This window comes from Podarcis vaucheri (genome assembly GCF_965113315.1).
Source record: "Podarcis vaucheri genome assembly, chromosome: 2".
In the NCBI taxonomy this organism is placed as follows: domain Eukaryota; kingdom Metazoa; phylum Chordata; class Lepidosauria; order Squamata; family Lacertidae; genus Podarcis; species Podarcis vaucheri.
In genome coordinates, this window is record NC_138760.1 from 18,299,821 (window position 1) to 18,324,969 (window position 25,149).

General features: G+C 46.2%; 1 protein-coding gene and 1 long non-coding RNA gene across 5 annotated transcripts in view; both read left to right on the forward strand.

The window, feature by feature from the left end:
• LOC309526726 overlaps positions 1 to 25,149 on the forward strand; it is a 168,371-nt gene that overhangs the window by 25,389 nt on the left and 117,833 nt on the right. The window lies entirely within an intron of this gene.
• The window catches only part of IL23A (interleukin 23 subunit alpha), a 40,837-nt gene that overhangs the window by 14,244 nt on the left and 1,444 nt on the right, over positions 1 to 25,149 (forward strand). The window contains exons 1-3 of one of the 4 annotated variants that reach the window (XM_082212921.1): positions 8,314 to 9,559; positions 16,182 to 16,265; positions 21,006 to 21,131. In XM_082212921.1, the coding sequence (XP_082069047.1) occupies positions 9,374 to 9,559; positions 16,182 to 16,265; positions 21,006 to 21,131 (396 nt within the window). In that variant the 5' untranslated portion in view covers positions 8,314 to 9,373. Of the gene's footprint in view, positions 1 to 8,313; positions 9,560 to 15,385; positions 16,065 to 16,181; positions 16,266 to 21,005; positions 21,132 to 25,149 lie in introns of those variants that run through there. The other 3 variants (XM_082212923.1, XM_082212922.1, XM_082212924.1) reach the window with 3 other exon arrangements.

The window sequence follows — 25,149 nt, forward strand, 5'->3', positions numbered from 1 at the left end:
CCACCCGACATTGCCTCTGATTCGAGTTATGGTTTGGGCTCCTTGTCTTCCGCCCTGTCTCCATGAACACCAGCCATCATCAGTTAGGCTGTCTCATCGTCCTCCTCACACATCATTCACTGTCCCATGTCTTCGCTGCTGGTATTTTTGTTTTAAGACTGCTTCCCGTAGGCTGGCTCCCAGTGATTCCCAAACAATGCTCTTCCACTGTAAGCTGAAAGCAGAACAGCAACTGGTTTTCTAGTTTCTACACCATTGGAAGTATTGAGCTTCTTTCATATCCCGTTATGTTCCTTGAGCATGGCATAGGCAGGAGAGAGAAATGCTCAGTTCATCTGAGCAGCCATCTGATGACAAGCACACATGCGCTATAAACTTTGTGATTAGTGTCATTGTATGTGGGTACGCGGGTGGGTACGCGGGTGGGGACGCGGGTGGCGCTGTGGGTAAAAGCCTCAGCGCCTAGGGCTTGCCGATCGAAAGGTCGCGGTTCGAATCCCCGCGGCAGGGTGCGGTCCCACTGCTCGGTCCCAGCGCCTGCCAACCTAGCAGTTCGAAAGCACCCCCGGGTGCAAGTAGATAAATAGGTACCGCTTACCAGCGGGAAGGTAAACAGCGTTCCGTGTGTTGCGCTGGCTCGCCAGATGCAGCTTTGTCACGCTGGCCACGTGACCCGGAAGTGTCTCCGGACAGCGCTGGCCCCCGGCCTCTTGAGTGAGATGGGCGCACAAACCCCAGAGTCTGTCAAGACTGGCCCGTTCGGGCAGGGGTACCTTTACCTTTACTTTATCACCCCATTTATTTATTTTTTCCTATAATCAACTTCTTAATCAGCTCTAAAATGCTTTCCCACCATGTGCGTGCATGTGTTAAAAAGCAAACTATACCCCCTTGAACGAAACGCTAATTTTAAAAGATGATTTTTTAAAAACAAAACTTTGCCAGTGTTTTTAACCACCTTGCTAAAATGCTGGTGACTGGAAAGGAGTTTTAAAAATCATTTCAAAGTTAGCATTTATAGTTTTTTAGCATTTAGGTTGCATTTCACTAATACTCAACTAATTATCTATCCATCCATCCATCCATCCATCCATCCATCCATCCATCCATCCAGAAAAGTGTTTAAATTAAAAGATAGATTAAAAACAACAGCAGGGTGATAAAATAGCACCTGAAAAAATTGTAGCAAAAATGTGTTGCATTGTGATATGTTTGTCTACCTAATCACTGTCTACCTTCAGGAGGAGGAGATTGAACTACTCTTCCATTCTTCTGAAAAGAATGGCAGACTTTATGTGGACTGAGAAACTATAGAAGAACCACCAGAAAAGCAGAGGATGACAATGATTGGATGATGGCAAAACGTACAGCAATTCCACACTTCGGGGGGGAATTCAACATAGCGCTAAGTGGGGTATTTGTGTGCGTGAACAAGGTCTGCTCATGCAATGAGACTTCTCCCCTGCATGCTCCTCATGCACCCCTTAAACCTGCTCTGAGGGTTCCCCTAGATTTAAGGGGCACACAGGGCCTATGGGGCAGGAGGAGAGGGAGGAAGGCCTGTTGTATGAGCAGACCTCATTCCACACATGCAACAACCTAGTTAAATCCTGTCCTTTGCTTCCAGATGCCAATGAGTCATTGAGATATCACAAATGGCTTGTTGGCAGCAGGCTGGTTGTTTTTTAACTTACTGGATTTCCCCTCGGAAAGGGTAAATTTGGATTAAAGGGGAATAAAACACAGGCTGGCATTTTAATACCAGCTTGTACTGCTCTCAAGCCAGGTGTCATACAAGATGGGTGACACCTGGCTTGAGAGCAGTACATGTGAAAAGGATCTAGGAGTCTTGGTTGACCACAAACTTGACATGAGCCAACAGTGTGACGCGGCAGCTAAAAAAGCCAATGCAATTCTGGGCTGCATCAATAGGACTATAGCATCTAGATTAAGGGAAGTAATAGTGCCACTGTATTCTGCTCTGGTCAGACCTCACCTGGAGTACTGTGTCCAGTTCTGGGCACCACAGTTCAAGAAGGACACTGACAAACTGGAACGTGTCCAGAGGAGGGCAACCAAAATGGTCAAAGGCCTGGAAACGATGCCTTATGAGGAACGGCTAAGGGAGCTGGGCATGTTTAGCCTGGAGAAGAGGAGGTTAAGGGGTGATATGATACCCATGTTCAAATATATAAAAGGATGTCATATAGAGGAGGGGGAAAGGTTGTTTTCTGCTGCTCCAGAGAAGCGGACATGGAGCAATGGATCCAAACTGCAAGAAAGAAGATTCCACCTAAACATTAGGAAGAACTTCCTGACAGTAAGAGCTGTTTGACAGTGGAATTTGCTGCCAAGGAGTGTGGTGGAGTCTCCTACTTTGGAGGTCTTTAAGCAGAGGCTTGACAACCATATGTCAGGAGTGCTCTGATGGTGTTTCCTGCTTGGCAGGGGGTTGGACTCGATGGCCCTTGTGGTCTCTTCCAACTCTATGATTCTCTGATTCTACCAAGGTCATTATGTGGACGCTGCAATGAATTTCCATGTGTGAGGGCACAGGGCACCCATTCTGTCTGGAACCAATGTTGATCTGAGGAGGTTCGGAGTAATGAGAAGATTCTTAGGCTGTGTACACACTTTGAAAGATATCGTTTCCTTCAAAGAATCCTGGGGTCTGACGTTTGTTAAGGGTTGCTGGGGATCATAAATCTGTGAGGAGGTGTCAACCACAATGCCCAGAAGTTTTTAAGGGGATGAATGCACTTTGAAAGTACGGCATGCGTACACCACTTGAGAAAGAGGGAAAGATTGGAGAAGAATAGGGCCGAGATACTGAAGAGACCCCAGAGATGGTGTGGCTGCCATTTCCTAAATGCTACCTACTGACACCTTGCCAACAAAGGTCCATATAGTTAAAGCTATGGTTTTCCCAGTAGTGATGTATGGAAGTGAGAGCTGGACCATAAAGAAGGCTGATCGCCAAAGAATTGATGTTTTTGAATTATGGTGCTGGAGGAGATTCTTGAGAGTCCCATGGACTGCAAGAAGATCAAACCTATCCATTCTGAAGGAAATCAGCCCTGAGTGCTCACTGGAAGGACAGATCCTGAAGCTGAGGCTCCAATACTTTGGCCACCTCATGAGAAGAGAAGACTCCCTGGAAAGACCCTGATGTTGGGAAAGATGGAGGGCACAAGGAGAAGGGGACGACAGAGGACGAGATGGTTGGACAGTGTTCTCGAAGCTACCAGCATGAGTTTGACCAAACTGCGGGAGGCCGTGGAAGACAGGATTGCCTGGCGTGCTCTGGTTCATGGGGTCACGAAGAGTCGGACACGACTAAACGACTAAACAACAACCACCTACTGACACTGGTCAAACTCAGAGCAGAGGGAGGTGGGGCAACATTTTCTTTCCCAATTCCATCCCATTGTCAAGACGGAATTAACTATGTCAGCTCCAAGGCCATAATAGTTTCTGGCCCCGTTTCAGGAAATGTCCGTAGATGAAGAAAGCCCTTGTTACAAGGAAACTTAGGATCCTGCAGAGAGAGAGAGAGGCTCACATTATCCTAACTGCCATCGCCTGCCATCTGTTTTCGTTTGCTATCTCTGTGCATCTTTTAATGTGCGCAATCTGTTGCCCAGAGGCTTTTTCAAAATGGGCGTTGTCCCATGTCATGTAGCATACATTACCAGGGTGGCAAGTTTCAATGCAGCCATTTGTATGTGCGGTTTCACTACAGCACTTGTGAAAGTAACGCTGCGAGCTGACGGGGACTATGATGTCACAAATATTGCATCGATTCCTTCCCACACCTGTGGTTATGTCAGAGTGTTTTGAGGACAGGAAATTGAATGTTCTGATGGAAGTACTTAATTCGTTCCAGAGGTCTGTACTTAACCTGAAACTGTTCTTAACTTGAAGCACCACTTTAGCTAATGGGGCCTCCTGATGCTGCCGCGCCGCCGGAGCACGATTTCTGTTCTCATCCTGAAGCAAAGTTCTTAACCTGAAGCACTATTTCTGGGTTAGTGGAGTCTGTAACCTGAAGTGTATGTAACCTGAAGCGTATGTAACCTGAGTACCACTGTAATTAAAGGTTGTTGTCTGAACAACCCATACATACACAAACACATGGAAGGTGACCTGCTGTCTCTCTTTATGAGATGCTTCTCTAACCTTCCTCCTTCTCTCCCTTCCTCCCTCCCTTCCAATAATTCTGTTATAGGCAACTAATGCTGTGTGTTAGGTTTGATTGCATTAGGTCAAAGATGGACTACAACTCCCATCATCTATGACCAAACTGAAGGAGCGTCTCCACCTCCATCGTTCTGCCTGGACACTGAGATCCAGCACCGAGGGCCTTCTGGCGGTTCCCTCACTGCAAGAAGCCAAGTTACAGGGAACCAGGCAGACGGCCTTCTCGGTAGTGGCACCCACCCTGTGGAACGCCCTCCCACCTGACGTTTAGAAGACATCTGAAGGCAGTCCTGTTTAGGGAAGTTTTAAATGACTGATGTTTTAATGTATTTTTAATCTTTGTTGGAAGCTGCCCAGAGTAGCCAGATGGGCGGGGTATAAATAATAAATAATAATAATAATAATAATAATTATTATTATTATTATTATTATTATTATTATTATTATTATTATTAACTGGCTGCAGCTGGTGGGAGTTGGAGTCCCACAACATCTGAAGGGCCACAGTTTCCGTATGAGCCATTCACTCTCAGTTCAGACAATCAAGTCGCGCAAACAAAACCTTTGACTGCCACCTCAGGATCTTAAAAAGAGCTCTGTTGGATTTGACCAGTCCCAGATCCTGTTTCCTGAAGCAGTCAACCAGTTGTCTTCAGGAAGTCCATAGGTAGTGTGTGATAGAAATAGATCTCACCGCCCTGCCGCCGGCATTCTGAGGAATATTACCTCTGGATATAGAGAATCTGTTTATGGCTGATATATGGGGTTCATTGTTCCCATATGGCTCTTATCCTCCACAGATAAGAGAGCCAGTGTAGTGTAGTGGTTAAGAGTGGTAGTCTCATAATCTGGGGAACGGGGTTCGATTCCCCGCTCCTCCACATGCAGCTGCTGGGTGACCTTGGGCCAGTCACACTTCTCTGAAGTCTCTCAGCCCCACTCACCTCACAGAGTGTTTGTTGTGGGGGAGGAAGGGAAAGGAGAATGTTAGCCGCTTTGAGACTCCTGAAGGGGAGTGAAAGGCGGGATATCAAATCCAAACTCCTCCTTCTCTTCTTCTTCAGATTAATTTAAACACCTTGTGAATCCTGCTAAGCCAATGGCTACCATCATCTTTCCTCTGTCCTGTATCTACTGCTAATAAATTTCACTGAGCTCTAGTATGATGGAGCGAGGGAAAACATCTATTTAGGTTGCAATCCTATGCACAGGTACAGCAGAGAAAATCCCACCGAATACAGTGGAACTTAACTCAGAGTCAATATACATAGGATGATATCATGACCCACTTTCTCTACACGATGCATACTTGAATCAATTTTCTCCTGTCCCTCGCCTTAAATGTAGTTTTTTACCCTAATTCTCTCTTGCCTTTTTGTCAGAGGCCTCTGCTGCCAGCCATGGCAGAGCTCAGTGGAGGGAGATAATAATTATTTTATTTCAACAACGTAATAATCATAAATGAGGGACGCGGGTGGCGCTGTGCGTTAAACCACGGAGCCTAGGACTTGCCAATCAGAAGGTTGGCGGTTCGAATCCCCGTGACGGGGTGAGCTCCCATTGCTCGGTCCCTGCTCCTGCCAACCTAGCAGTTCAAAAGCACATCAAAGTGCAAGTAGATAAATAGGTACCACTCTGGTGGGAAGGTAAACGGTGTTTCCGTGCGCTGCGCTGGTTCGCCAGAAGCGGCTTAGTCATGCTGGCCACATGACCCGGAAGCTGTCTGAGGACAAACACCGGCTCCCTCGGCCAATAAAGCGAGATGAGCGCCGCAACCCCAGAGTCGGCCACAACTGGACCTAATGGTCAGGGATCCCTTTACCTTTTAATAATCATATATAAATAGGAATTAAAATGTGCACCCCATCACCAAGACCATTCCATTGTAACTGTCCAACCTCCCAAAATTTCAACACCTCTTGTGATGGTTTGACCCCTTTCTGTTCTAACAACAGTGTTTGGTGTTTGTAGAGTTTGTTTGTACAATCCAGTCCTAGGGTCAGGAGTTACCTCAGTTTGTGTAGTCAGACGATCCGGGGGTCAAGAAAGCTGAGGGTCCAAGGTCACGGGAAGCAAGAAGCAGCAAGACTTGGTCAGGAACAACGAATGTTAATGTTTCCAGCAACTGACTGAGGCTGGAAGCACTGCTTAAGAAAGCTGGAACCAGGTGGTTCTTATCAGAAGCATGAAGGCTGATCAGCAGTAGGTGGAGTCACTTCACCTTCTGCTCCTTCAGGCTGCTGCTCAGCAGGTGAAGCCAACTCCTGGCCCCTGAAACCCTTTCCACTATTGCTAATCTCTCTATCTATCCCCCCTCTTCTCTAATGTATATTGTGAAGCATTTAGACACGGGCCATTTGACTTTACAGCACTGTTCTTTCATCTTGGGCTCTTAGATGTTGTTGAGCTACAACTTCCATCACTCCTGACCCTTGTCTAAGTTGGCTTGGAATGATGAGAGTTGTGATCAAACATCTAGGGATCCAAGGTTGAAGAACACTGCTGTACAGTGCCAAGCACAATGTCAATGCTATATGTATGGATTAATAAACTGATCTGGGTTAGGTGCAAGCAGAAATGTGGAAGCCAACGCTGCTATTATTATTATTATTATTATTATTATTATTATTATTATTATTATTATTATTATTAAATACCCCGCCCATCTGGCTGGGTTTCCCCAGCCACTCTGGGTGGCTTCCAACAAAATATTTAAAATATAAATAACAGGGATGGCAAACTTCCAAGAGAGTGTGATCTACTCACAGAGTTAAAAACTGGCAGTGATCTACCCCCTTTTGGGGGGTTCAGGTCAAGGTTGTTGAGCTTCTTTAGGGAAGAGGAAAGCGACGTTGAACTTTTAGGAAGGAAAGCCCTGTGGGCCTTTTGGTGGTTCAGGTCATTTTAGGGGTGCAGGAAAATATGTTGAGCTTTTTTTAGGGGAGCCAAAGTTTTTTAGCTTCTTTGGGGGGAGCCACTGATCTACCAGTGATCTACCACAGACATCGAGTGATCTACCGGTAGTTCACGATCTACCTGTTGGACATGCCTGCAATAAAACATCAAACATTTTAAATTTCCTGCTACAGGGCTGCCTTCAGGGGTCTTCTAAAAGTCAGATAGTTGTTCATTTCCTTGACATCTGATGGGAGGGCGTTCCATAGGACAGGTGCCACTACTGAGAAGGCCCTCTGCCTGGTTCCCTGTAACATCACTTCTCGCAGTGATCCTTGAAGCTGGACCTCAGTGTCTGAGCTGAGCAATGGGGGTGGAGATGCTTCTTCAGAAGGCCCTCAGCCAGGTTCCCTGTAACTTCACTTGAGGTCCTCATTTGAATTTTGAATTCTTAATTTGACAACTATAATGTTCTTCCCTTGGGCTGCCATTGAAGACAGTTCAGAAACTTCAGCTGATTTAGGACGTGGCAAAAATGGGTGCTCCATTGTCTTATATTGCTCTTCTTCCCATTCATTTTTAGTTAATTTCTGGGCTTAATTCAATATGATACTGCTAAACTTTAAGCCCTTTAGGCTTGAACACTGAAAACTGAAAGGAAAAGAGAAGCTATCCAGAGCTCTGGGATGAAAACAGTACTTCTGTCAACAGTGGCAAACAAACCACTCAGCCAATAACAGAGGGAGCTTCCACATTGTCACTATTTTCATGTAGAATTCAATTCACATATTGGAAAATTCAGGTGATAACTGCTCTTGCACAACAGCCCCTCTCTCTGGACTTTTTACAATAAGGAAAGTGAAGGTGAATGCACTGGAAAGTGTAGAAAAATACTGGCACCATCTAAGCTTCCTGAAAACAAAGCAGAATGTGTGCTCAATAAATAGCAAAAATCGTCTAACCTTCCTGCAAACAAATCAGGAAAATGCTCAACGAAAAGGTCATCTGGATGCAACCAGAGTGAACATTTGAACGGGCAACTCTGTTATTGTGTTTATTGCTCTGCTTGTAGGCTTCTGTTTTTTAAAAAACTGGTGAAAGGCAAGAGATAGGACTTGGGTATTAGGATTACAGAAAGTACACCAAAAAAGCCACCCCAGACTGTTCAAGATCTTGTGGCGAGCTTGGGACTTATCTCCACGTGTGGTGGCCATGCCCTAGGGACAATTTTATTTTCTGAAACCACCCTTTTTCACAGATCAGCCTTTGAATACGCCACCAGCCTTAGCCCTATTGAACTTATTTAAGATGCTAATCAAGATGTTGTCTTTAAAGACTTGTTGCTTCATCTTTTACTGCCAGTGCATCTAGAGATAACGCACTGGAGGAGTGGGAGCGTCATTCCCTCGACTCACGATATGGCCAGGTTTGGACTGTTGCTTCAGCTGAGGAATAAACCTGTCAACTTCAAAAAGCACCCACAAAAACAGACAGAATTTTCCACCGCTTGCTATTCCTTTATTTAATTCATCAACACATCGGGATAGAGACAACAACTACTGACCATGCCTGGCCACTTGTGAAAAGACATGTTTGACATTGATCTGCATCTGGGTGATTCTATGACGTCATGTGTTCACATCACCAGCAATGTTATTACATTTGCAATTGCCTGTCATTTTTTTGACTGGTTTGAAAATAACAGGGGCTTTATTTTTTTTTTGTTTTATTTTTTTAAAGGAGGGTTTTGTATGTGTGGTGGAGAAAGGGGCGCTGAGGGACTGGTGGGAGCTGGGGAAATAGAAGACCAGCTTCTTGGTTTCCTCTTCCCAGATAATTTTCTGACATAGGTATTAGATGATGTATGATTTGGATTTTCTGTGTGCAGGTAGGGAGAAAAAAGGGAGTTTTGTGCTTTGCCCACCCTGCTTGAAGATGCCTACGCTCTGAACCCATTAGGCAAATGAACCAATTTCTGAGGTGACCCACAATCCACACTGGAGTGCCCAGACCACGGTGTCACTTCTGCTTTTCTTCCAGTGGACTTAGCAGTGTCACTGTCACCATGAATGGGATCTGCTGGACTTAGCTCTGCTCCCTGACATCACTGCAGTTGTAGTACAATCCCCACCTGTCAGGCCCAGAAGGGAAATCCCCACTATTTGCCTGAGTCAACCTGTGGCAGAGAATATAAATAGAGGGATCCTGGTTCCTCAAACAATTAGTCTCAAGGCAAGTCCTCGTGAATCATCCCAGGCTTTATCTGAATTCCTCAGAGATGCAGAACAACTCAAGGAACCTCAGGGCAAGCTGTCTTCTGGGCTTCTTACTGCTACTGGTTGCTGCTTCCAGGGGGATGAGGCTGCCCAGAGAAAACAAGCCTTCCTGGAAGGATTGCAAAGATGCCTCTCAGGAGATACTCAGCGAGTTGTGGAAGCTGAGGCTAGAGGAGAAGGTGATGGTGGTGAGTAAAAATAGAATTCATTGCTTTTGCTCAGCAAAGCAGTCTGAGGTTCCAAAGAGGAGCGTGGATCGCGACAGAGCTCCAACAGCGAAGACGTTTGCATCGTGACACTTTTCAAGGCCAGTTTATTATGGCCTATGCTTTTTCTGGACCACTTTGTCAGATGCATATGAAATGGTATCCTGAATTGGCAAACATTGGGGACACATGCCAGCGGAGGGCTGGAATGTAAAGGAGTGAGTTTGGTAGGGAAATGAATTAAAGGATAGCAAAGAACGGACACTGACAATTAGCCTGAAAGCAGAACCGTTCTGTTCCCCAGACTGGCTTAGGGTTCAGAAAAGTTCATTTGTGGGGCGTTTCATGATTGAGCATCCCTCACAGAAAAGTGACCTAGAGGGGAAAGGTTGCGGTTTAGAGATGGAGATGAATGGCCAAATCTATCAATTTCAGTTTTCTCAGTGTCTTCCCTTTTTTTAAATTATGAAGTACAGTTCTCCACATTTCCACCTCAGTTGGCAATTTGTTTTTTCAAAGTCCTCATGAAAATCCACCAGCATTTTAGTGCAACCAGCAGTTTGTATGCAATTTTGCACTGATATATTATGGAAAGAAGTTACAGGGAACCAGGCAAAGGGCCTTCTTGGTAGTGGCTCCTACCCTATGGAGCGCCCTCCCATCAGATGTCAAGGAGACACGTAAATACATACTTCAGAAGACATCTGAAGGCAGCCTTGTTTAGGGAAGTTTTTAATATTTGATGTTTTATTATGCTTTTATATTTGCTGGAAGCTGCCCAGAGTGGCTGGGGCAACCCAGCCAGATAGGCAGGGTACAAATAATTAAATCATTATTACTACTATTACTATTATTATTACTATTATTATTATTATTACTTGCAAACCAATTTCCCATAATATGAAGCATTTCTGATATGTTATTTTCACCATTTTATGCATTTATACTCACACTTCAGTATATGCATTTTTATGCCCAGGTTGGCATTGCAGAATTCGGAGAAGTTCAAAGAATTTCAAAGGATGGCTGTCTTTTGGTTCTCATATTGTTTTAGAAAGTGCAAATTAGGGAGATTCACCTGTAAATGAGAACTAGATTGACTTTCTTCCCCCATCCCTAGTGGTGGAGCCACACTTTTGCATTTATATTTAGTTATATTTATTTAATCCCTCCATACTGTCTTTCAGAGAAAACCCTCATAAAGTGGCTTATACATAAAACTGTTCTATTCATTTCAGTAAAACATAGTCATTTTATACAGCTGCTGAAAACTTGTCATAATCTGGCAGGGCACTCCTATAAAACTAGTTTTAGTTATTATTATTCTATTCATAAAAATATTTATATCATTAAAAGTATGTCAGTGGTTTGTAGCAATAAAAATTAAATATGTACAACAAAATCCATATAAAAAAACAAAAACAAAAAACAGACATCCATTAACCACTGTGGAAGGAAATATTCTTAATTGCCTGCATAGGCTTGGCAGAATAGAAAGATATTCTGCACACATTTAAAAGCTGGCACGGAAGGCACCTGGTTAATTCCTCTTGGCAGAAGATTAAACAATTTAAGGGGAGGAGTGCGATTCTAAAACAGCAGCACTGTAAACTGGTGGTTTTCAACCAGTGTGCTGTGGCACCCTGGGGTGCCTTGAATGGTGGACATGGGTGCCACGGGCAACACTGGCCTCTGTCCCTCTTTCCTTCCCTCTCTCCTCTGATGCCATCTCCTGTCTCTGCCTCCCAAAGGCTTGCACAGCTGTTTGTCGCAGACTCCGTGGCTATAAGCTCCCCAGGCAAATGATGCCTCTGGGGCTGGCCAGGGGCTGCTTCCCAGGCCCCTGTGGGGCAGTGTGAGGAGGCACCTCGCTTTGGGACGAGGGGGGGCAGGTCAGAGACCAGGGGCAGCGGCTGCCCAGAGGACTCCCAAGGAGAGGGGAGAAGAGAGGAGGCTGAGGGAACACTCCACAAGGGTGTTTGAATAAGGGTGAGGGGTTGCTGGCTCTGCAGGCAAGGGGTGACACGACTGGGTTCCTGACCCCCACAGGGGTGCTGCAGAAAGAATGTACAGTCGTACCTTGGTTCTCAAACAGAATCTGTTCCAGAAGTCTCTTCGACTTCCGAAAACGTTTGAAAACCAAGGCATAGCTTCGGATTGTCTGCAGGAACTTCCTGCACTCACTCGGAAGCCGCGTCGGACGTTCGGCGTCCAAAAAATGTTTGCAAACTGGAACACTCACTTGCGGAATTCGGGAGCCAAAACGTTCCGACTTGCAAGGGATTCGCGAACCAAGGTACGTCTGTACAGTGGTACCTCGGGTTACATACGCTTCAGGTTACAGACTCCGCTAACCCAGAAATAGTGCTTCAGGTTAAGAACTTTGCTTCAGGATGAGAACAGAAATTGTGCTCCGGCAGCACAGCAGCAGCAGGAGCCCCCATTAGCTAAAGTGGTGCTTCAGGTTAAGAACAGTTTCAGGTTAAGTATGGACCTCTGGAACGAATTAAGTACTTAACCTGAGGTACCATTGTAGTTGAACACAGGCTCAGCTAAAAACAGCCCTAAATAAAGGGATAGCCAAAGAGATTGTGCCCAATGTTAGGCTGACTTTGTCCCCTTGAAAAGGAGTTCGAAACATTCCAAAATTGTTCTGCAAAAGATTTATTTGGCAAAACTGCATACAAGCATGTGTCTATTGGGAGGAATCAGTGCTAAAACACTGGTGTAGTTTCCTGATGATGATGATGTGTGTGGAATTCTGGGGAACTGAATCTGACTGGGAAAAAGAAAAACTGAAACAGATGGATTCAACCATCTCTACCACTGGTACACCAGTTCACATCACCCTAATCATTGGGCATGTTGCCTGGGGCTACTGGAAGTTGTGAGTCCAATAATAGTTGGAGGACCACTAACACCCCTACTTTAACAAGAGACAAGAGGTAGTGATTATCTTCAGATCACATACATAAGTTCCATGTTACTTACAGTGCAATCCTATTCATATTTACTTCAGTCAAAAGTAAGTCCCACTATTTTCAGTTGCTGTTATTCCTGGGTAAATGCACATAGGATTGTAGCCTTAATCCAGAGTCACTACCACCCTCTGGCTCTGCACTGGCAGTCGCTGGTGTAGACAAGTAGTGCCAAATTTAGGGTGTTATGCCACAAGTTGAGGGGACACAAAAATGGAGAAAGATCCATAACTGAGAAGATCCATTCGGGGGCGCCAAATTTTGGCCTCGCAGAGGGCGCCATATTACGAAATATTAGCAAAGTCTGCCCCCCGGCACAAGTGGAGGAAGAGAAGGAGAAGGACAACAAAATGGTTAATGAGCAATGTTCTCCTATAAAGTCATTCCAGAATTTTCTGGCATTAAGTTGTCCTTTCAAAATATCAAACACTTTCAGTTACCCATGTCAAGGAAGACCCACTCCCCTCAGTTTGTCCCCCAGGTAGGGATCAGTTTAAACCAGTGTTTCCCAAGATTGGGGTGCCAGCTGTTTTGGGGCTACAATTCCCATCATCCCTGACGACTGGTTCTGCTAGCTAGGGATGATGGGTGTTGTAGTCCAAAAAAACCACCACCACAACAGCTAGTGATGCAAGTTTGGGAAACACTGGTTTAAACAATAGACGAGGCCATAAATACCCTCTCTTTATTTACTACTGCAGCAGGGCAGCACCTCCGGAGACAATCTGAAGGGAACTGCCCTGAGCAAAGGGTTTTGACAGCTTTTATACCTTTCAATAATTGGTGCAATAAAACAAAGCAGGGCGCATGCGCACACCAGTTTTCTTTGCATTTGTTAAATATAGCATCCCTGTCTTGTTGAGTTTCTCCACCCTTGCCACATGTCAGTCTCAAGACATTCAACTGTGTAGGATGTGACCCAAGGTACTTGACTGTGTCGCATGACAAGCTAGCATCTTTACCCAGTGACATTTAGCAGGGGGGTTAAGAATTACACAAACAACTGCACGGAACATTTCCCACGGCTCTCTTCACAGCGACGAACGAACAGTGAAGTCTGACCCAGCACATTTTGAAAACAGCAACTCCTCCTCGCATGTGGTTTTAAAAGTTTCGCATTCTCTCTCGTTCCTCTTTGTTTTGAAACCTTGTGAGGTGAAGCAATTGCTGTTTGTTTGTTTCCCCCCGTTTAATATTCTAATATTGCAGCATAATTGGTCCTCGATTTCACATGATTGTGAGCGGAAACTCCATACTTTTACCATTCTCTAAACAGGCTTCCTCAGACTTGGCTCCTGCTAGCTAGGGATTGTGGGAGTTGTAGGCAAAGAAACGTATGGAGGGCCGAGTTTAAGGAAGCCTGTGAGTCTAACAATTAAAATTCCACCACTCAGATGTAGCCTAATGCTTCAGATGGTTTTAACCTTACTGGACCTTAGTGTGGACTGCCAAACCATAATGATCTACAGCTAGGACTTATATCTTTGGATGGTTTCTAATCTGCTCACTCTAAGCCAGTACAACTTCCATCGTTCTTAACTGCTGGCCAAGTACAGTGGTGCCTCGCAAGACGAAAAGAATCCGTTCTGTGATTCTCTTCGTCTAGCGGTTTTTTCGTCTTGCGAAGCAAGCCCATTGACGGATTAGCGCTATTAGCGCTATTAGCGGCTTTTAGTGGCTTTTAGCGGCTTATCTGCTGATCGGATCAGCTGATAAGCGGCTTAGCGGCTTAGAAAAAGGGGGGGGGGGAAAAAACCAGCAGGAACTCGCAAGACATTGTCGTCTTGCGAAGCAAGCCCATAGGAAATTCGTTTTGCGAAGCACCTCCAAAACGGAAAACTCTTTCGTCTAGCAAGTTTTCCATCTTGCGAGGCATTCGTCTTGCGGGGCACCACTGTATGAGAAGACCAACAATATCAGGAGGGCCGCAGCCTGGCCACCCCTGCTCTCGAGTAACTAGATGCAAAGGAGAACCAGGCGACTCTAGAAGGGAGAAGGGCTGCCATCAGCATTAGAGAGTGTGGTGCAGAGGTTAGAGTCGGATTAGGACCTGGGAGACCAGGGTTCAAAGGCCCACTCGGCTATGTGTAGATGTGTAGCTAAGATCCGTTGGACTGTTTCCAATATTAGGGGCAAACAGGGGATGATCTGACAAACACGCACACATAAAGAAAGTGACAGGTTGACAGGTACCCGGGAAGTGCCTGCTGCAAACCTTTTCTAGCTTGTAAGCTGCATTCCTTTCTGAGCAACCTTCATGTCAGTGGTGGGTGGGATCAGAGGCAAAGGTGGGCCAAGCCCCTGAATATATTACCTGAGGCTAGTAGGATAGTTTCTACACACACAAACACCTCATTACCCTCCCTCCGGGCAACCAAGTAGCGCTACCAGCAAGAGCAGACAGCATATCCTCCAACACTTCTCCAATGAAAATAGGGACGTCCTGTTCCTTAATAATAATACAGTGGTACCTCGGGTTAAGTACTTAATTCGTTCCGGAGGTCCGTTCTTAACCTGAAACTGTTCTTAACCTGAAGCACCACTTTAGCTAATGGGGCCTCCTGCTGCCGCCCCGCCGCTGGAGCCCGATTTCTGTTCTTATCCTGAAGCAAAGTTCTTAACCTGAAGCACTATTTCTGGCTTAGTGGAGTGTGTAACCTGAAGCGTATGTGACCCGAGGTACCACTGTAATAATTTTATTATCCTCTTTGGGTGGCTTCCAACTTATATAAAAATATAAAACATGTTTTAAAACTTTATTATACAGGGATGCCTTCAGATATCTTCTAAAGGCTCTATATAGTTCTATACTGTATATAGGCTCTATATAGTTACTTATCTCATTGGCTCCGGCGTCGCATAACTCCATACCCTTCAACATTTCTCCAATGAAAATAGAGATGTCCTAAGGGAAAGCAGAACATTCCAGGATCAAATCAGAATCTGGGATGGCTTCTGTAAAACTGGGATTATCCCTGGAAAATCGGGACACTTGGAGGGTCTGAGACAGCGTAGTGAACCGGCCATTCCCCTGACCCCCGGTCATGTGGTGGCTTTTTACTGGGAGGCAGAAGGGGAACAGAAAGGTTGGCGCGGTGCAAACAGACACTGGCAGGAGTACAGAGTACAGATCCCCCTGATGCATTTGCACCGCGGCACCAACCTCTCTGCCATCTCCCCCCTACCTCTCTCTACCTCCCAGTATGCAGCAGCAACACAACTGAACAAAGGCCAGGTGAGTGCTGCTGCCCCAGAACACTGTCTGCTATTTATTATCTGAGCTCAAAGGCGCATATCATCCAGGTAAAAGTACTCAAGGTGCAAAGCACATAGCTGTCAACTTTCAGATTTGAAAATAAGAGATCAGCAGCCTTGAAAATAAGGGGTCAGCAGCCTCACCTGTCCGGGGGACAGTCTACGGGATATCTAACAATCTGGGATAGCGGGAAGCAGCGGGAAATGGCGCTGGAATAAGGGAATTTCCCGCAAAAATGAATGAAACAACAGAGGTGAGAAAGAGAGATTGTAAGGTGGAACGCAAGGCAGGAGGAATACCAGAAGCGGGGCTTCAGGCCTGCTCAAGATACATCTTTACACCGAGTTTCTCTTTATCACCCCCCCCCCAGGAGGCAAATACGAGTGTTTCACTTCCCCAGAGGATTGAATGCAGTGACAAATGTGATCCAGATTCGTTGGACAATAATAAAATGGTAAGTGTTTTTGCGAGCACACGCGCTGAACCCTGTCCGTTTAGACAAGAGACCAAAGTATGGGTTCAAATTGGCCACAACTTTATTTAACTTCAGAATGTGGGAAATTTGGCATAGGCCTTGGCATGTAACCCTCTCAGCCCATCTGGGACTGAGGATGTGCAGGGCAATGTGGTACAGTGGGACGGGACTGTAAAGGACAAACTTACACAGCATGTCCTCCCACCTTACCTCCGCCGGGAGTTTGACCTACATGCCGCTGCTCTAGGGCCAGGGACTCCCGCAATCAACCCTTTAATGGGCCCTGCAAACACCGCCGCGTGGGGGTGCATGTAATGCCTCCCCCCCAACTTGAAGATAGACTAAAGGATACCTTAGGTAAAGGTAAAGGGACACCTGGCCATTAGGTCCAGTCGTGGCCGACTCTGGGGTTGCGGCGCTCATCTCACTTTACTGGCCGAGGGAGCCGGCATACAGCTTCTGGGTCATGTGGCCAGCATGACCAAGCTGCTTCTGGCGAACCAGAGCAGCGCACGGAAACGCCGTTTACCTTCCCGCCGGAGTGGTACCTATTTATCTACTTGCACTTTGACGTGCTTTCGAACTGCTAGGTTGGCAGGAGCAGGGACCGAGCAACGGGAGCTCACTCCGTTGCGGGGATTCGAACCGCTGACCTTCTGACCGGCAAGTCCTAGGCTCTGTGGTTTAACCCATGGCGCCACCCACGTCCCTAAAGGATACCTCGCCAAGGCATAAAAACCGCCACCCGAGGCCCTAAGGGGCCTCGCCGCCAAGAAACCCACAGCTGAAGAACAAACTCCTGTCCGCCCAATCTTTGAGGCCTTGCAGCCAAAGCTCATTTCCCAGGGCCGTCAAATGCACTCCATTAGCCCTAAACAGCCCGCCCTTCTCCACTCTGATGGTGAGATGTGGAATAGAGAGTCTGCCAATTGGCCGCATGGTGTTGCACATGGCCCTGTTGATTTTCTGCACCGCATAATTGAAGGAAGAGGGCCTGTTAACCCCTCTCCAGCACAGGCGGGGAAGGAGATTGGACTAGCAGATGGTCATTGCCGGGTACATGGCCTGCAAGCTTTTGACGTCTGCCCTGACAGCCAGGGTCAGGGCAACGCCTTTCCCCCACACCAAGTCGTTCTCTCCCAGGTGCAGAACCAAAACTTTTGGTGGTCTGTGCACAGCTGCCGCCCTCAGCAGCATGGACATCAAGGTGGACCAACACATGCCCCGCCGGCCCACCCAATAGACATGTACCTTGGGGTGGATGACAAGACTGTGGCCCCAGTCACGACGAGGCATAGGCTGCCGCCCAGTGAACGCTGCTATGCCCCACCACCCATATCTTCGTGCTGGACAGACCTGCAAGAAAACTAAAGTGCAGCCAGTAGTGATGTATGGAAGTGAGAGCTGGACCATAAAGAAGGCTGATCGCTGAAGAATTGATGCTTTTGAATTATGGTGCTGGAGGAGACTCTTGAGAGTCCCATGGACTGCAAGAAGATCAAACTGATCCATTCTGAAGGAAATCAGCCCTGAGTGCTCACTGGAAGGACAAATCCTGAAGCTGAGGCTCCAATACTTTGGCCACTTCATGAGAAGAGAAGACTCCCTGGAAAGACCCTGATGTTGGGAAAGATGGAGGGCACAAGCAGAAGGGGACGACAGAGGACGAGATGGTTGGACAGTGTTCTCGAAGCTACCAGCATGAGTTTGACCAAACTGTGGGAGGCAGTGGAAGACAGGAGTGCCTGGCGTGCTCTGGTCCAGGGGGTCACGAAGAGTCGGAAATGGCTAAACGACAAAACAACAACAACAAGGATGGCGTGCCAGGACAAATGTAACCCTTGTACGCCTCAGAACGCCAGCAACCCAGCTCCTTGATGCAGGCAGAGTCTGGTCTGCCACTAAAGTGGCAGCTCCAATATGAAAAGAGTGCCCAAAGTATTTCAGGGGGTCACCGCCACAGGCCACTGTAACTTTACGCAAGACTGCTTGAGAAAAGGGCCGTTGTGCTTGGGACATACCCTGAGGAACCGGCGCATGTCCGGACACCGACCCAGGCCCTCCTGTTCTGCCGGGGCCAGTGTTAAGGTGACCCCTTTCCTTAATTGGTCAGTTTTTGAAGACCGGATCCTGACCTTCAGAGTAGGCCCAGAGAACTTAATGTCAGAGTCTGTGAGGCCTGAATGAGGGGAAGATGAGTCAGCCGCCACGCATTTCCCAATGCACAGGGCACCGAAGGAGGCTAGGGAGACTGCTGCATGGAACAGACGTATTTCATAATTTGACCAGCAGACCCCCAGTAATTTCCCCCAAATTAATCTAAAAGACAATATGGTCAGTAAAAAATAATAAGAAAGCCTGTCTGTATCTATTTCCAGAGGGGCATTAGTCTATTGCTTCAAAAACAACGAAAGTCACTTCTAGACAGCCTGTTTACTGTGCCTTAAGTCCTGATTTCTTTGCACAACGTTTGCATGGAATTTAATAAATGTCTGTCATTTATTGACAACGCATTCCAACTTGCCTCCCAGGAAGTTAATGCCTCACCTTTCATTTTCCTGTCAAGTTCCTAACCACAAAAAGAGTCGATTTTTTTGGGGGGGGGTGAGTGTGTTTGTTGCGCAAGAGCACCAAATCCACTTTAACTGCACAACCTGAATTTGCTAGTTTCTGCTTGAAAAACAGCAGAAGTCTTGTGGCACCTTAAAGACTAAGGCTGTGTACACGCTATTCCTTTAAAGCACATTAGAACCACATTCTTTCCCTCAAAGATTTCTGGGCGCTGCAGTTTGTTAAGAATTTCCAAGAATTGTAATTCTGTTGAGGGGTAATCGACAATGCCCAGAATTTTTTGGGCAGCGGAACAGGGGAGCAGAATGTTTTATTAAAGGTATTGTAACAGATTTGTAAAAGGATTCTTGGTCGCTTCCTCTAGTGTGCATTTTACATTTGGCTTCAGGTTAAGGCCAGAGGCAACCATGCAAAATTGGCAATAGTCAGCAGCTCAGGACATTTTTTACCTCCCCGCCCCACCACCCTCAGTTTTGATTAGGATAATGCTATCAAAACTGCATTCTGGGTGAAGTTGGGTTCCCTGGCTGGAAGCATAGCATTAGTTTGTCAACTGGGAAATAGATCTCGCTGGAAGACAATGGACGTTCCAACGCAATATGCGTTGGGTGTTTCCCTGAAGTCACGGTCTTTCCCTCTGGTAACATTGGGAAGACCCAAGAGGCTTGACACAGTGCCCTATTCCAAACCAAGAACGTGCCCTGGAACTCATCCCATGAAGCTTAGCAACAACCAGGAAGTTCCACAGCAGACACTCAAGAGTTTCTTTGGCAAGCACTTAGATGTGGAAATGGTCCCCTGAAGGCAGAAAGAAAGTTGTTGTGCCACACACTATATCATTATCCAGACTCTTTCTTACAAACCTAAGGGATGAGCGAAGTGTTGAGAGTGTTTTCGGTTCTGGCACTGGAAGGCCTGGTTCCTAAACCATGGCTTGTGGACTATAAGCTTCCTTCAGGTGGTCCACAGCAGATCCACATTGCTTTTTAATTGCTGCTTTTGTTGTCATTATTATTTATTGAATTTGTATTATTTCTTCCACTGCTTTCATTTCTTGCCTTGTATTTTTCTTGCCAGTTATTTTTTTATTGGTTTTCCAAATTTTTAACAAATCCATAGCAGATTAAGCAAATTTTATACCACTTTAAAAAAGAAAAAGATTTCCCACCCCCTTCTTGGATAATTAATTACCCCTTATTTTTGATTTTATGTCATAGTTATCTTTAATTTGCTTTTGTTTTTTCTTTTATCCGTATCCATCAGCTATCCCTTTGGTAATTCCTGCTCGTATATTAGTTAACGTTTCCAATATCGTCAAGTGACGATATTCTGGCATTGCATTTTATTGCATTGCTACGTTAATTCTGTGAAAAGCAAATGAAATTAATTACAGTGCAAGAAAGAAAAGCAGCAAAATAAGAAGAACACAATTACTAACTTTACAGCATCTAGCACCATGCATTAGAATGTTAGAATTCCTTCTCCATGATTGCAGTCATGGGATTTTTGTCTATCACATGACAGTGTATGTTTTGACTCCACAGAGTGGGAAGTGACGAAGACAGGATGTTTGTGTTACTGTGTTCCGTGAAGTGGGACTATTGTCCTTTCTTCTTTTTCTTTTTGCTGTCTGATGCTAGAGAGAGAGGGAGCCATGTTGCAGTGCTCCATATGTGTTTATATATAAATAAAGTAGATTAGCCAAAATGCTGAGTTGATGAGGTGTTAGGCAACTGCAAAGATTCTGCCAATCCCTAAGTGTGCCGATGTCTGTTGGCATCGGTCGCTGTGATGTTTGGGCTGAAGAAAGCTTTTGAAGCTCCCAAAGGAACGACCAGGAGGGAGAGAACATGTCAGTCGGGCATGTGTCTCTATCAGGGTCCTACTCGAGTGTAGGACGAGCTCCTGACATAGAATTGCTACAAGAGGAGTGGTTAAAACCCTGCAGGAGCCTTTAGCCTAGTCTCATAACATAAAATTAGGGAGCAGAATTTCAAGATCAAAGGGTGTGACTCTCAGCAGTTTTGTGACTCTTACATGTGAATCTCAGCAGTTTTGCACCCAACGTTGCAAGATCTGATGCTTGCTGCAGCCTGAGCCTGTCCTGTAAACTAACAAAATAAAATAAGTTTCTACTCTCCTTCCTAGGGCTGCCTGGGAAAAATCCACCAAGGACTTCACCATTATCATGAACTTCTGGTGCGCGTTTTCCCCCCGACGTCAAACACCGAGCTCAAAAACACCCTGTATAAACTATTGCAACTCGTTTCAAAGGTGGGTACATGTTTTATAGGGGTTGAATGGGTTTGGCCACAGGGAGGCCTCAGGATCACGCATGAAGGTCGGAGGCAAATTGAAAGAGTCAATGAAGCAAACCGTGCAAAGGCACGCGGACACGAGATGGATTTTTGTTTTTAAAGCAACCATGCTAACGTCACTGCTGTACTGCACAAGAAGACCAGTGAGCTAATCAGTTGGTGAAGGAAGTGGAAAAGGAGATAATATAGAAGGATGCATGAGTCACATCTGAGTCTAGCTACGCTAGGACAGCGCAACCAAAGGTGCAGTCTTGTTCTGCTTTGCAAGAGTCCCCAAGTCCCAAATGCATTTGCAAATGCATTGTTACGTCTGCATTCCGTCTACATTGGAGGCTCTGCACAGACCGGCTGCATATGGTTGTATAATCATCATCATAATTTATTATTTATACCCCGCCCATCTGGCTGAGTTTCCCCAGCCACTCTGGGCGGCTCCCAATCGAGTGTTAAAAACAATACAGCATTAAATATTAAAAACTTCCCTGAACAGGGCTGCCTTCAGATGTCTTTTAAAGATAGGATAGCTGCTTATTTCCTTCACATCTGAAGGGAGGGTGTTCCACAGAGTGGGTGCCACTACCAAGAAGGCCCTCTGTCTGGTTCCCTGTAACCTCACTTCTCGCAACAAGGGAACCGCCAGAAGGCCCTCAGCGCTGGATCTCAGTGTCCGGGCTAAATGATGGGGGTGGAGACGCTCCTTCAGGTATACAGGACCGAGGCCGTCATCATCATCATCATCTTAAATGCTGCTCTGGAGGGTATGACTCGAACCAGGGACTTCAAGTTCCAAGAAAGGAGATTCCGACAAAACATCAGGAAGAACTTTCCGACAGTAAGAGCTGTTCAACAGTGGAACAGTCTCCCTTGAGAGGTCATGGACTCTCCTTCCTTGGAGGCTTTTAAGCAGAGATCGGATGGCCATCTGTCATGTATGATTTAGTTGAGATTCCTGCATCGCTGGGGGTTGGACTAGATGACCCTTGGGGTTCCTTCCCACCCTACAATTCTTTGAAATTTATTACCAAGCCCTTCGTCCCAGAGCAAGTTACAACAATTTAAAAGAGAGTTTTTAAACTTTTTAACAGTTAACCCCCCCCCATAATCACAAAAATATATGTCACCCACAGATGCCCGCACACTGTCTCTATTTTATAATAATAATAATAATAATAATAATAATAATAATAATAATAATAATAATAATAATAATAATAATTTATTTATACCCCGCCCATCTGGCTGGGTCCCCCAAGCCACTCTGGACGGCTTCCAACAAAACACTAAAATACAATAACCTATTAAACATTAAAAGCTTCCCTACACAGGGCTGCCTTTAGATGTCTTCTAAAAGTTTGGTAGTTATTTTTCTCTTTGACATCTGGTGGGAGGGCGTTCCACAGGGTGGGTGCCACTACCGAGTAGGCCCTCTGCCTGGTTCCCTGTAACTTGGCTTCTCGTAGTGAGGGAACCGCCAGAAGGCCCTCGGTGCTGGACCTCAGTGTCCGGGCAGAACGATGGAGGTGGAGACGCTCCTTCAGGTATACTGGACCGAGGCCGTTTAGGGCTTTAAAGGTCAGCACCAACACTTTGAATTGTGCTTGGAAATGTACTGGGAGCCAGTGTAGGTCTTTCAAGACTGGTGTTATATGGTCTCGGGTCATCTTCAAAGGTAGCCCCACATAGAGCACATTGCAGTAGTCCAAGCGAGAGATAACCAGAGCACGTACCACTCTGGCGAGCCAGTCTGCGGGCAGGTAGGGTCTCAGCCAGCGTACCAGATGGAGCTGATAAACAGCTGCCCTGGACATAGAATTGACCTGCGCCTCCATGGACAGCTGTGAGTCCAGAATGACTCCCAGGCTGCGCACCTGGTCCTTCAGGGGCACAGTTACCCCATTCAGGACCAGGGAGTCTTCCACACCTGCCCACCTCCTGTCCCCCAGAAACAGTACTTCTGTCTTGTCAGGATTCAACTTCAAGCATGGGACCTGAGATTTAGATTGGTGCCATTTAACTGCATTAAAGTGCCCCAAGGAAGGCAATAAATCCCTGGCTTCCAGCTGCTTTCTTCCTCCGTGCTAGGAAGTGGCCGGATCTCAATGGACATTCAGTCCCACTGAACATCAGTCTTCCTTTAGGGGAGCTGGAAAGATGACATAGCGCCCTCAAGTGGCTGCAGAGACAGAAACCAGATGTGTAGGCAGCCTACAGCTGGCAGTGAAAGTGAAGGAACACAGAGCTCTCATCCTTACTTACCTTCGCTTCGCCTTTCTAGGCACAGGCTCGGGTTTTCCAGGTCCGTCTCTGATCACTTATTTTTGTCCCAGAGCTTTCCCCAGGTAAACCCACATTCTACCGCCGAATTGGAGCAAACAGCAATTAGGTTTTCTGCAGGTTGCCATTTGCTCCAATTCAGCTATAAAGCGCGAATTCTCCCAGGGAAAGCGCTCGGGACCAGTAAAATCCCCGAATTCCACTTGCCGCGATTCACTTTTGCAGTGTTGTGCAGCTGACAGACCAGTCTGGCCACAATAAGGAAATTTTGCCCGTGGTATGACTATTTTCCACCCACCCACCTCGAGTCTTTGGCACCCTAGCTGCATAATTTAGCAATTCTAAAATATAGACGCGCTTTTACTCTCGCAAGATTGAATATACCGCCTTTGGCTGTACTTGAGGGACAATTCCAACAAATTCCACACGAAAAAGGACTATGTCCCTGTGGAGATGGCAGTACCGAATCGGTGGTGTATGTCCTTTTGACTTGCACTTTTTATAAAGACTTGAGGAATGAGGTTATCACCCCTCTTTTATTGTCCATTCTGGGTCACCCAGCCATTGCCACAGTCTCCTTTCTCTTGGCAGATCAAGATGAGCAGGTGACAGCAAAGGTTGCAAGGTTTTTAGCCGGGGCAGTTAGAATAAGATCCACTATTTGACTATTGATCCGAACCCCCGCAAAACGTATTTTATATAATTGACTTTTTTATCTTTATTTTTTGCATATCGTATTGTGTGTTTTATTGCTATGGCTGATGCAAATAAAGATTCAGAGATACAGAATGTTGTGCAGCTGAACTGAAACTCGCTATGCAAACGCTCTCTGGGTTATGTACTTCCTTCACATACATGCCAAGATGTACTGCATCACCTACAAATTATAAAGTGTGCAATATCCCCCTGGATCCACTTGCCTGGGGACCCGCCCACCCAACAAATCAAATCCTTGCTGAATTGTCAGCGGTCAAAAAATGATCAGGCAAAGCAGCAGTCCTGCAATAGCAATCATGACATAACCAGGGTTGGTTTGCTTTCTCAGTAACACTGGTCACGTGTCTTTCTAAGCTTATATAGTGTGGGATAAGGGCAGAGGCATTGTTACAGAACTAGCCACCTGGACTGGAAGCGTAGTTAACCCTTTGGGGGGATAAGGCTACTGACCCAGATGACTAGGTACCACTTCCTGTCAAAGACAGTGTGCTTCTATATACAGTACTAGCTTCTGAAGATCACAGGGGGGAAAGTGTTTTTGCACCTAGAGGCTTCCCAGGACCACTTGGCAGGCCACTGTGAGAACAGGATTGTTGTTGTTGTTTAGCCGTGTCCGACTCTTCGTGACGCCCTGGACCAGAGCACACCAGGCACTCCTGTCTTCCACTGCCTCCTGCAGTTTGGTCAAACACGTGTTGGTAGCTTCGAGAACACTGTCCAACCATCTCGTCCTCTGTCGTCCCCTTCTCCTTGTGCCCTCCATCTTTCCCAGCATCAAGGCCTTTTCCAGGGAGGCTTCTCTTCTCATGAGGTGGCCAAAGTATTGGAGCCTCAGCTTCAGGATCTGTCCTTCCAGTGAGCACTCAGGGCTGATTTCCTTCAGAATGGAGAGGTTTGATCTTCTTGCAGTCCATGGGACTCTCAAGAGTCTCCTCCAACACCAGAATTCAAAAGCATCAATTCTTCGGAGATCAGCCTTCTTT